Genomic DNA, 12,312 nt, shown 5'->3' with positions numbered 1-12,312 from the left:
AGCAGAAATACTGGTTTTCTTAAGATAACAAGGGCTTGAAGATAAAGGCTTCTGAGAGGCCCTGGAGAAGTCAGTGGAGATTTTAGAACCCACAAGCATGTGCAAGGGTGCACACCCCTCTGTGATTACGCTCACTGTGTCAATCAACAAGTAGAAATCTCTTTGTCCCGGGTGAACTTTTTTCTTTTTGAAGGGTAGGGGCCAGGGAGATGGTACATCCTTGGCTGTCCTCAAACTCACTGAGTGAACTTGCCTCTTTCCTGAGAGCTGAGATAAAAGGTGTTTTTATCTCTATACTCACTCACTATACTCAGCCCTACTCTTCATTTTGAGCTTGCGTGGTGAAGTTCTGGTTTATGCGTCTCTGCTGAAACCTCGGGTCAGTCTATGCTAGGATGCCTACGCCCCTTCCCCAGCCCCCGATCTTGCTATAACTCCTATGTTGATATACGACTGTTCATTCATTTGCTCAGGCTTGTGACACAGGTGACCTTGGCTCTGTGTAAAGCAGCTACTGGTTTTCTGTACCCCTCGAGTCCGAAGTGCTCTTGAGATGTGCTAGCTTAGAATGACAGCAGGCGTTACCACTGTTGTGGGCAGGTCGCCCTGCTGGGAACCAACATGGGAGTTTGGGTTCACTTTCCCCTTCCAAATGAGAGGCCCCACATTTATCTCTCTCCCAAGATCCCTTTGGTCTTCAGAGATACGGGATTTGGAATGTCAGGAAGGACACTGGGACTGTGTGTGGGTGTGTGTGTGGGAGTTGGTTAGTAGTGGGTTAGATGAGTCAGTTCTCTCTGGTTAACTTTTCGTTCCTGCCATCAAACCCAGGCCAGCAGGCTTGGTGCCAGGGACCCTCTCAGCAGAGCCATCTCAGCAGATCTTTTTTTTTTTTTTTTTTAATGTGTTTTAAAAAATCGAAGTACCAATTCTATTTTAAATTCTATTTTAGATGTATTATTTCTATGAAAATCCTTTTGTTCTTGTCTTTGTGGTTTTCCCTCCTGTATTTGGGGGGGTGGGGGTGGAGGGGACCTGGCTCATTTGCCTTGGTTTTTAGAACCAGAGTCCTTGAGGATTTGTGGGAGGGGGAGGCAGGAAGAGAAAAAGAGACTCTGTGTGTGTGTGTGTGTGTGTGTGTGTGTGTGTGTGGTGCGCGCGCCGTGCGCAAGCGCGCGTGTGTGTGTGTGTGTGTGTGTGTGTGTGTGTGCGCGTATAACAGAGAATGTGTGTGAGAGAGTACTGTGTGTGTGTGTGAGAAAGAGGGGAAGAGAGAGAAAGAAGAGTGTGTATGGGGGGACAGTGTGTTGATCCCCCTGACCCCATCCTGAGCTCTGGGGCAGTGGGCTCAGAGCCAGGCTGCCTGGTAGAGCTTGGGGACCCCAAGGGGGAGCAGCCAGCATGGTGGCATCTCGGGCTCCTGTGCTCTCCCACAGATTCGAAGGCTGAGGATCGAGATTGAGAAGCTGCAGTGGCTGCACCAGCAGGAGCTCGCCGAGATGAAGCACAACCTGGGTAAGGCTGCTCCGAAGCTGGACCCAGAAGTGAACAGGTCGAAAGTAGGCTGTACCTGGAGTCAGGGAGATCACAGTCCTCAAGGGTCCTCTAGCCTGGAGAAGCTGAGCTTGGGGTGCAGGCCCCCCTCTTCCCTCTCAAGATAACTGTTCTCACCAGCTTTCCGTGGGATCTGGGGACTGAGCTCAGGATATAAGGCTTGGCCACAAGTGTCTTTCCCACTGAGCCACCCACGTTGGTGGCCTTCGCTGCTCTTTTAAATTCAGGATGAGCTTGTGAGGGCTGGAGGAACCATTTAGTTTCAATGCAAGGGTCACGTGTCAATGTGTATACTGCCTGGAATTTTTTTAGGAGTGAGTGGTTTGGTAGTTCCCCCCATTACCATGACAACTGGCCACAGCATCCCCTGATGTTCTCAAGACAGGATTCTAAGAAAATTGAGTGCCTTTACTATCTGTGTGCCTCAGTTTCCCCATCTGTGAAACAGGATGGTCGAGTTTATCCTTTGGTACAAAAAACTTAGGAACAAGTTTGCACACAGTAGGTGCTGTGTATGTATTTGATTGAGAGAAAAGAAATCACAAGTTGACTGAGTATTGGTTGGAATAATTTGAAGGACTTGTGGAATTCCTACAACTTGGGGTTACTCGGGATGATGTCACCGGGGTCTCCTGTCACCTACATACTAGGCATGTCACTGACATGTGACAGGCTATGAGACTCCAGTGATGAATGGTGCAGGCCACCGCTAACAAGGGCCATTTCCATGTCAAGACTTAGGTCAGGTCTGTGTGAACCTAGGGGTCTGATGCCCAGCATCCTGTGCTGGGTCCGTGATGCAGCTAGTGTCATCCTCCTCCTCCTCCTCCACCAGAGCTGACCATGGCTGAGATGCGGCAGAGCCTGGAACAGGAACGGGATCGGCTCATCGCTGAGGTGAAGAAGCAGCTGGAGCTGGAGAAGCAGCAGGCAGTAGACGAGACCAAGAAGAAGCAATGGTGTGCCAACTGCAAGAAGGAGGCCATTTTCTACTGCTGCTGGAATACCAGCTACTGCGACTACCCCTGTCAGCAGGCCCACTGGCCGGAGCACATGAAGTCCTGTACCCAGTCGGGTAATGTCTGGGCGCCCGCCTGGGGGGCTGTGTGGTGGGGCCTCCCTGCCGGGGTGCTGAGGGATACTTACCCAGGTTCGTGCCACTTCTGACCATAAACAGCTGTTGCTCTGATAAACGCACAAGAGATGCAGATGTGAAGTTAAATCTCAAAACCTGGCAGTCTCAGTCTCTCTCTCTCTCTCTCTCTCTCTCTCTCTCTCTCTCTCTCTCTCTCAGGTTTATTATGTATATAGTATTCTGTCTGCATGTATGCCTGAATGCCAAAAGAGGGCACCAGATCTCATTACAGATGGTTGTGAGCCACCACATGGTTGCTGGGAATTGAACTCAGGACCTCTCTAAATCTCTGAGCCATCTCTCAGCCCCTAGAACCTCTGTTGTTTGAGGTGATAATGCCCCTCTGCCTCAGACAGGATGCTGTCCCAGTTCTTAGGTTAAGGGAGTTAAGGAAGGGACACCCCTGGATGTCCCTTGCTGTCTGGGGTTATCTGGGTGGGGAATGGTTCTTTATGGCCAGTATGCCTCACATTTGAGAATGTGGAGAACCCAGGTGGTGTGTGTTTGCTGGGGACTAACTGGTTGGTTATTGAGCCTGCCTGGACGACCATTACCTCCCTTTGGAAGCTAGCAGAAATCACCACCTGCTAACAGTTTCAGTGACTTTAAGTTGTGTGGTTAGGGTTTGTGGTTAAGTGACTCTGGGGTACTTGTCACTGTGTTTGGTGATGTTCATTAGAGGGAGGCCTCTGTGTGGGTCCTTCTACATTACAGTTAGTCTCTGACATTACAGTCTTGACTTGTAACATGGAGATGTCTCTGTCTCTAACTCTTCCACACTGTTCTCTTCTCCCAGAAACTCTGTGCCCCTCCCAAAGGATGGTTGTCTCCCTCACTCTGCCTCAGCTGGGCTGAGGTGGATCTAAACCTAGCGGAGGAAGGCCACATGCTTCCTCAGTGGTCACACCCTGGCTCCACAAGTTTCCTTTGCTTAGAGAACATGTTCTCGGCAAAATGATTTAAAAATTGAATTGCTAACTATTAAAAGGTCTATTTTCAAATAAAGTTTGGAGCTCTGGATTTTGGAGTCCGAGGCCCATGCAAGATCTCTAGGTGGGTTTGGGAGGGATGGAGCCTGGTGGGGTTGGATTGTCACTGGGCTGTGGGGGCCTCCAGGGGGAGCACAGTTTTAAAGCTGGGCTCCTGAACGTTCACACACAGCTTGAAGCTTCTCATGACCTCCTTGTTCTTGTTGGTCCCCAGCCACTGCCCCTCAGCAGGAAGCAGATGCTGAGGCAAGCACAGAAACAGGAAATAAGTCATCCCAGGGCAGCTCCTCCAATACACAGTCGGCACCTTCAGAACCAGCGAGCACCCCCAAAGAGAAGGAGACGACAGTGGAAAAGAGCAAGGACAGTAACTCGGTGAGGATGCCCCCCAACCCCTACCCGCTGACAGTCACCTTGTGCCAAGGACCTTTTCTGTATCTGCCACCACTGGATGTCCCTCGCTGTTTGGGTTTCTCTGGGTGGGGAATGGTTTTTTATGGCCTGTGTGTCCCCCATGTGAGAGCATGGAGAGCTGGGGTGGTGTGTATGTGAGATCTTCAGCTGCTCCGTAGGGTTCCTCAAAGTTCAGAAGGTTTCTCCTTCTGCGGAGGCGAAATGATGTCTCCTCTGCTGACCCTGGAAGCCACCATCCACACGTCACTATTGAGGACTAGAAGTGTGGCTGGTGTGACCAAGGACCTGCTTATTTTAAAGTTACTTGATATTCAAGTGGCCACATGTGGCCAGTACTGTCTGTCACACTGGACCATAGGGCTCGCAGCTGCTTGCTTCCTGTGGGGTATGTGGTAGCAGCTGGGCCGAGCAGGCAGAGCATAAGGTGTCTGGCTGTCCATCTGCCTTGGCTTTTGTCTGATCACCAGTAGAGGCCTCTGAGGTGTCTTGGTTGGGAGGAGTGGTGAGCCCTCCCATAATTCCCTGGGGTTCTGTGGTCCCATCTTTTTGTTTGTTTATGTTTGTAGACCCTGGATCTTTCGGGCTCCAGAGAGACACCCTCCTCCATTCTCTTGGGCTCCAACCAAGGCTCTGGTATGTATGTCGCCCCCTGGTGGGCACATGGGGTTTTGTACTTCACTTGGTAACATTGGGGAAAGTCAAAGGTTTGGGGTTTTTTTTTGTTTTTTTTGAGGGGGGGGGTTGGTTGTTTGTGTGTGTGTGTGTGTGTGTGTACACCTTGGATGGATTTAGGTGGAAGTGTGGGTAAGGCAAAGTATTTTCTGGGTACTTTCTTGTATCGGTCACCAGTGTGTGTCGTGTTTACTGAGGGCACCATTCACTGGGACACAGGGTGATCCTCTCAGGTTACTGAGGACTGCAGGGTATATTTGATTCATGAAGACCCTCAAAGCCTTTAGTGATGAAGACAGTGATGAACAGAACTTCTGTGTCAAGCCTCTTTGGGGATCCGCTACTAGGTGTTGTGGCGTTTGAGCCTCCCTCCCTTCCTGGGAGCCTTGGGTGTCTTTCTGACATTCTTCTGAATTTATTCCCAGAGTTCAGAGCCATGGCTTCCTTGGGCCAATTTGAGGTTCTCTCCTATTGTCTTGGCTCCAGGGTCTTTTTGTGCCTTGATTTCCTGTGGCTGGAAACTGAAAGTCAAGGCCTTTCTTGTGCACAGGGAGTGCACAGAGGATTGCCACAGTCTGAAGGAGTGGCAGGCTGACAGTAGGGAGGAGAGTGTAATGGTTGGAGACCACTGGTGAAGGAAGCAACCCCTCCCCCACTGTCCTCGGCAGTTCCGGTGTGTTGCTGAGTTTCAGGTGGCTCTGTCTGTCATCCCACAACCTTGTTAGCATCATAGCTTGTTTTGAATTGTGGTCTTTGATCTCATCATCCGCCTGCCTCAGCCACCTGAGTACTGTAGTAATTTGCCTGTGCCACCTTTCCTGGCTTGAATTCTGCTCTTCAAAGACAGAGTGGACTGGATTCTACCAGTTTCATACTCTTAGCATGGAACGGTACTTTTTTTTTTTTTTTTTAAATCATGTTTGAAGAGATGCCTTAATGGATTTTCCACTTTTTTTTTTTTTTTTTTTTTACTGATGGTGATAAAAATAAGTATAAAATAAAAACAGACATGATGGTGCATGCCTTTAATCCCAGGACTCAGGAGTCAGAGGCTGGTGGATCTCTGTGAGTTCTAGGCCAGCCTGGTCTACAGAGTATCAAATATAAACAAGCAAAGAAGCCCATGAGCTGAGCGGGGAGGGGGCTGTAGGGATGTCTTAATTCCAAGAGTGGAGGTAGCAGTATCCAAGTTAGGAAATGCCACTTGGGACTCTGGGGTGCCGCAGAGAAGGTAGAGCTGAGACGTTTAGGAATGACCTTGAAGTTAGGGTGGATCTGCTGGAGGACTCCTAGTGGCTGTTGTGAGTCACAGAGCAAGTAGCCAGATGCATAGCTGGCAATGTGCCAGGACACCCTGGCCTGCAGAAGAGGCTGTGCGGCTTGGGCCTGGGTGTTCCATTTGCTGCCCTTTGACCTAGAGAATCTTGGTTCACAGGGAAAGTGGAAGAAGTGACTGGGTGTGGGGGAGGGAGTCTTGAGTTCCAAGGAATCGGTGGCTTAGCTAATGACATCGCAGCTAGGGCTTCTGTGCATGCGTCCCTTACCTAGTGTGCCAGGTGCAGTGGGTAGCTCCCACAAAGTCCTTGTTAATGGAAGCCAGAGATGGTTGTTCAGGCTGTACCATGTGGCCTTTGACTCCTTCTTAGCCCCTCCCTTGCTGTGTCGTCCTGGCACCCTTCCCTTCAGAAGCTCTGATAATGGAACCCAGTCTCCCGGGTTCCTGTTTCCTCAGCATGCACACCTGGCAAAAGCCCAGCTTTCCATGGTTTCCTCAAGCTGTACCTGAGCCCCAGAGTTCAGCGGAAGAACATCACCCAGGAGAACAGACTCTTGCTATGACAACACACACAAGTCTTGATCACCCTGGGCACAGTTTCTCACCTGCTTGGTTAACCTTACTAAGTCCCTCCCATGAGCCTCTGCACAACAGCAGCAGCCCGGGTTCTCCGTTCCTGTCAGAACACCTACCTGGCTCTACCCTGCCTCCACACCCTTCTGAGCATCAGGTGTGAGTGCTGTCCTGAACAGACCGCTAACAGTCTGTCTTGTTCAGCCAGGCCAACTGCCCGCACCTGCCCACCTCTCTGTTCTGTCCTTGGCTGCTAAGCTACCCCCTCACACATCTTCCTGGGGAGCAGTGGTAAATTCACCTGTGTCTTCACTCTCATCCATCATTGACAGAGAGTTTCACGGGAGTCACAGTCAGGTCTCCATTGTCCATCCTGGACATGGATGTGAAATCCTTGAGCTTGTGTGTCGAAGGGCTGAGGGGATGGGACTGGACATTTTCCTTCAGGTCAGTTAAATAGTGACTTTGGTTTGTGGTTACTGGGTTGAGCAGCACAACCTGACACCTACCCACTCTACTGCCCCAGACCAGTTAGAGCCTCCCCTGGCTTCCTATCCCACTTCCACCTCCCTCCTCACACTCCCCGCCCATCTGGCTTCTGTGTGGCATGTCACTGTTGTCAGAAGAGATACAGCCATCTGTCAGGGTGCAGTGGCGCATGCCTTTCATTGTTAATCCCGGTACTCCAGAGGCAAAGGCTGGTGGATCTCTGTGAGTTTGAGGTCAGCCCGGTCTACAGAGTGAGTTCCAGACCATCTAGAGCTACATAGTGAGACCCATCTCAAAAAAACAAAAACAAAAAAAGATGGAGAAGAAGCCACTGACACGCAAGGGCATTTAGATGTTTAAATGTTGTGAGGTTAATTAGTGCTGTTTTTTAAAATTTTTTCTTAGAGTGCTGGCCATGGATGCAATGCTTGGGACAGACCCAAAGCCTTGCATATGCTAGGCCTCTCTTCTTCAGTCTGAGCCCCAACCCAGCCAGCATGTTCTGACACATTATCTCAGACAATGCCCAGGCGGATGGAGATTTTAGAACAAGCCTTGTCTTGACTGAGGGTAAAGAATGAGGCTGGGGTGATAGGTAGTTCAGAGGGTCCAAACAGGAAGGCCTAAAATGTATGCCCATGTAAAAGGCCTGGTGAGGTGACCTTGTGATCCCAGCACTGTGACCTCTGTGACCCAGAGATCTTGACGACTCACTGGCCAGACATAGGTTTCAGTGATAGACCCAGACTCCAAAAAAAAAAAAAAAAAAAAAAAAAGTAGAAATGATTGAGGAAGGCATTTATTGACCTCCAGACTCCATTCACACACTTACATGTACACACACGTTACATGTACACCCACACTGACTTACATGTTATGTGTATACCCGACATCCCCTCATACTTACATGTTACATGTGCACGCACTCACACATGTTACATGTGTACACACCCCACACACTCACATGTTTCTTGTACATACACCTCACACACACTTCCCCAGTAGGCCATGGGGACCTTTCCTGTTTTTCCTTCATACTCGATGGCTTTTTGTGTGGTATTGAGGATTGAACTCAGGGCTGTGTGCATGCTGGGTAAGGGCTCACCACGGAGTCATGCCCCTTAAGGGTTTTAAGCAGAATCTCCCCGTCTATAAGCACAGAAGCTAGACTAGAGCCAGCAAGGTGTCCACTGCCTGAGTCCACTGCCACGCTGGCCCTCCGAGGGCTTCCACAGGCCTGCTCTCTGACCCGTCTTTAGAATGTATCAGTGAACTTCGCCTCCCTGCTTTCTGATTGCTTTCTGTGGTCTGGCCACATTTGACTGAGTGAGCCTACCCTCCTCCCAGCCTGTCAGGAAAGTCTGGGCAGCTTGCCCTCTCTCTGTGTCTCTGCTTGTGGCCTGCTGGCATCAAGACTGAGAACAAACCTGTTCCGCTGCCTCTTCTCATCTCTCCTCTCTCTATGATGCCACTCAGCACCTAGACACATGGCCACTGTGGTGACATTTCTGTCTCCTTTTCTTCTTCCTCTTGATTCTGTTTTTTCCCTCTTCAGGATACTCTTCATCCTACACCCTCCTTCCACTTCACATTTTCAGGTTTTCAGTCACTTTTGCCCCCATAGCCAAGACTGGCTTCAAAGTCATAATCCTTCTGCCCCAGCCTCCTGAGAGCTGGGGTGACAGACAGGTGGGAAAGCACATTTGGCTTTTCTGAGGATTTGGATATAGTTTGTGGATGTCCCTTTATTGCTACCTAGGTTTAGTCAGCTGGTCCCTCCCAGTTGCCGCCCCTTGTAGCCCCCTTGCTAGCCTTCCTCTTCCACACAGACCACCAGTCTATGCTCTGCTTTGCTCTGTGGTGCCTGCCACTCTAGTGCACCTCAGCGCAGCCTCGGTTTCCCTGCTAGAACCAGGCTTTGGCAGAGCTTGTGGCCCGGGAACATATTGCTTTCAAAATTCTGAGCATTTGTGGCTTGCAAAGTACGGGGCTGCTTTTATGTCCCCATATGTCCTTATATGTCCACCTTCCTCCCTGTGACGTGGCGCCATGTCCAGCGACCCTGTTTGTGGTTTACACACTTTTTAAAAGCCCCAGTCACCTGTAAGCACATCCAATTGAGTGGCCTACATGAAGGAACGGCTAGCCCGTCAGTGACCGTGGGTGTCGGCCCCTGGGGTTGTGTGGATTTCAGCTGTGATGGACTCTAAGGGTACCTGTGCTCTCTTCAGTTAACAAGAGGTGCGACAAGCAGCCTGCCTATACCCCAACCACTACAGACCACCAGCCGCACCCCAACTACCCCGCCCAGAAGTGTAAGTATGACCTTGTCTCGGGGAGCTGCTGGGAGTTACTCCTGGCATGCAGAAGCCTCGTTGTGTGTGTCTGTGTGTGTCTGTGTGGGTGTGTCCTGTGCTTGGAGTGTCGTCTCCCTCTGCTTTGCCGTCACGTCAGTCTTCTTGTCTGTTCCTCTTGCTACCTTTGCAAACTGCTGTAGGTTTGGCCTTTCAGAGCCTTTGTTTTGTCTTAGCTGGACACTGCATCTCCCCTGCCGTGATCTGCCATGTTATCCAGCATCCTGGGCCCAATCCATTAGAGGCTCAGGCCTACAGACCTTGGGATCTAGAGTTCTGTTTCTTTCATGTCCCCACTGATCTTGGCTCTCTCCACAGCCAGAAGGACTTGGTGATGTGTGACTATATCCATGTCACCCCTCAGAGACCTTCTTGAAGATTATAGCGTTACTGTCAGGAACGGGCGATCACATAGACGACCATTTGGAACCCTGATTATCCTTTTAGAACACTGCCCCCTTCTGGCTGAATATAAAAGCAACGGGTGCATTTTTTCTCTTTCCTTTTTCCTTTTTTTTTTTTTTTTTTTTTTTTTGCACATGCTTTGTGAACAGGCAGTAAGAAGGGCAGTCCCCCAGGGGCAGCAGTGGTCTCTCCTCACTGGCCCCACTCTATCTTAAGCTTGACCCTCCACAGCTCAGGAGAGTTAGAGAATCTGGGAGCGACAAAGGGATCTTAGTGGCTGGTCATTAAAGCCGTCACTGTGCCCATAGTGTGGGCTGTTGTCCTCTTCTGATAGCTTCTGTGGCTCTTCTTCATCTCCCTCTTTCCTTCCTCAGCCACTACCTAACTTGCTGCCAGTGTGTCCCCGAAGCCATCCCAGGAATCTGTTGGGGTCTGTATCCATCACTGACCCCAACATGGTCCTTACTGGGAGTCCATGGGGTCAGTGTCCAGTGGGCTTAGCCATCTCATCTGGTCCTCATTTCTTCTCTTACAATCTCTTCCTGGTTTGGATGTAAGTCTTACAAATTAATCAGGAGTTCTGTTAACGTAAGGAAGACCACATTATGCGAGATTCTGAGGGTCTTTCTCCAAGAGGTGAGATCAGAGGCAAAGTGCATGGGTCTCTGGAATATGGTTCAGTCAGTCACGCAATGGGGCAGGGGTTCCCCCTCAGCTGGATACCATCACTCGCTAACCTGTTGGTCTTGCAATTAGCTATAGCCAGGTGCCCTCACTCTGCTCTACAACCACAGCCATGGGGTGTCAGGGGCAGCTGAGGATGTGGCACAGCTGGAGGGAAGGAAGGTGGCTCCTATCTGGGAGGTGGGAAGGGGAGTTGAACTTGCTGCCTTTCCTCCACAGACCATTCCCGGAGCACCAAGGCAGGTTTGTGGAGCAGCAGCGAGGAGAAGCGAGGGTCATCCCGTTCTGAGCACAATGCAGGGACCAGTACGAAGAACCTCATGCCCAAAGAGTCCCGGGAGTCTCGGCTAGACACCTTCTGGGACTAGGGGTGCATTGTGAGCCAGAACACCTCCCTGTGTGGGGGAAAACAACCCAAACAACAGGACGTAACAGAAACTGGAGAACCGCCACCTTTAGAATTCCCAACACTCAGGCTCGGCCCATGGGCTTGGCTGCAGGACCGCGACTTGACTCCATCCCAGCTCCTGCCTTGGCTGGGACGGCCCTACTCTGTGAGCCAAACACTTTAGGTGTAAGTAGGTACACTTTGTGATGTCACTGACTTAGCGTACCTTTCTTTTTCATATCTATACTGATCTTAACTTATAAAAAAAAGAAAAGCAAGTTATATATATATATATATATAAAATCTACAATTAAAAGAATGTTTTGATAATCCAGGGGCTGGTTCATTAGCCCACTGGCCTCACTGTGGGGTCAGGGCTGGGCCCAGGGATTGCTATTCTCACATAGGCCCTTGTCCTGGATACCCAGGGGAGGGAGCCACGGTCGCCTGCAGCACACCATGATGGGGCTCTCAGGCTGTGCTGTCCTGGACCAGCCACACCAAGCCATCAGCCCCTCACAGACCCTACAAGACGATGTTAGGAATCACGAGCTTGCTGAGCCCGAAGGACACAGAAGTGTGTATGTGTGTGATGCGTTTCCAGCTATGGTTCCCGAAAGGGCACAGCAGCCTCCTGTTTACAGAAGGCCCACACGAACAATCCCCGTGGCGTCGCGAACACAGACAGCAGACAGTGTTCGTGCTGGGGGCGTCATGAACGCAGCTAGCGTTCTTGTGGGGAAACCCCTTCTCTCGGCTGAGTTTTTTTTCCCATAAGCACTCGCGCAGATTTGTGAAGACGTGCTTCTCAGAAGCAAGGACGCAAAAGGCAAGGTGCACGGCGCGGCCACGCGAGCCCGGGGATGGAGCATGTATGTATTATTTATCTGGAGTTCTATGTTTTTATGTAAGCATGAAACGCAGGCAGTGTGAGAGAAAGCCAGGACCCGACATGCTGTCCGTTAACGCTACGTCTGCTGTAGTTCCATTTTGTATGTTGTGTAAAACGAGCATCGATCGACACAGAAGGTGATGTGTGTATATCGGAAAAAGAATTAATTGTATATCATTCCAGTACATTCCGTTGTACATTTTAGTCTCCGTTTACTTTCTCTTCATTGTTGATAAGAGAATGCAAGCTGCGCACTGTCCAGCTAGTTTACCCCTACTAGAGAAGAAAGGAGGAAACAATAGAAGAAAACAGGAGAGAGAGAAAATTTGTGAATTGCGGTCGTCAAACAAAACAAACAAACAAACAAACAAAAAAAATCTAGCCTAGCTGGCCTTATTTGGGAAGCGTAACTGCTTTTAGCATATGGGAGTATTTTTTCACATTTTCTTTGTATAAAATTTGTATTAAACTTAAATATCTTTTTTGA

The 12,312-nt window shown here is 50.0% G+C and overlaps 1 protein-coding gene across 27 annotated transcripts in view; it reads left to right on the top strand.

The window, feature by feature from the left end:
- Positions 1–12,312, top strand: part of Zmynd8 (zinc finger MYND-type containing 8) — a 98,007-nt gene extending 85,695 nt beyond the window's left edge. For 19 of the 27 annotated variants that reach the window (XM_034495156.2, XM_034495159.2, XM_076930240.1 and 16 more), the window contains 6 exons: positions 1,437–1,515; positions 2,390–2,629; positions 3,893–4,053; positions 4,659–4,725; positions 9,334–9,417; positions 10,765–12,312. In XM_034495156.2, the coding sequence (XP_034351047.1) occupies positions 1,437–1,515; positions 2,390–2,629; positions 3,893–4,053; positions 4,659–4,725; positions 9,334–9,417; positions 10,765–10,913 (780 nt within the window). In that variant the 3' untranslated portion in view covers positions 10,914–12,312. The remainder of the gene's footprint in view (positions 1–1,436; positions 1,516–2,389; positions 2,630–3,892; positions 4,054–4,658; positions 4,726–9,333; positions 9,418–10,764) is intronic. The other 8 variants (XM_076930247.1, XM_076930243.1, XM_076930244.1 and 5 more) reach the window with 1 other exon arrangement.

The sequence above is a fragment of the Arvicanthis niloticus genome, chromosome 2, assembly GCF_011762505.2.
Source record: "Arvicanthis niloticus isolate mArvNil1 chromosome 2, mArvNil1.pat.X, whole genome shotgun sequence".
Lineage (NCBI taxonomy): Eukaryota > Metazoa > Chordata > Mammalia > Rodentia > Muridae > Arvicanthis > Arvicanthis niloticus.
The sequence above is the reverse complement of the archived record's forward strand: the minus strand, read 5'-3'. Positions and strand labels throughout refer to the sequence as shown.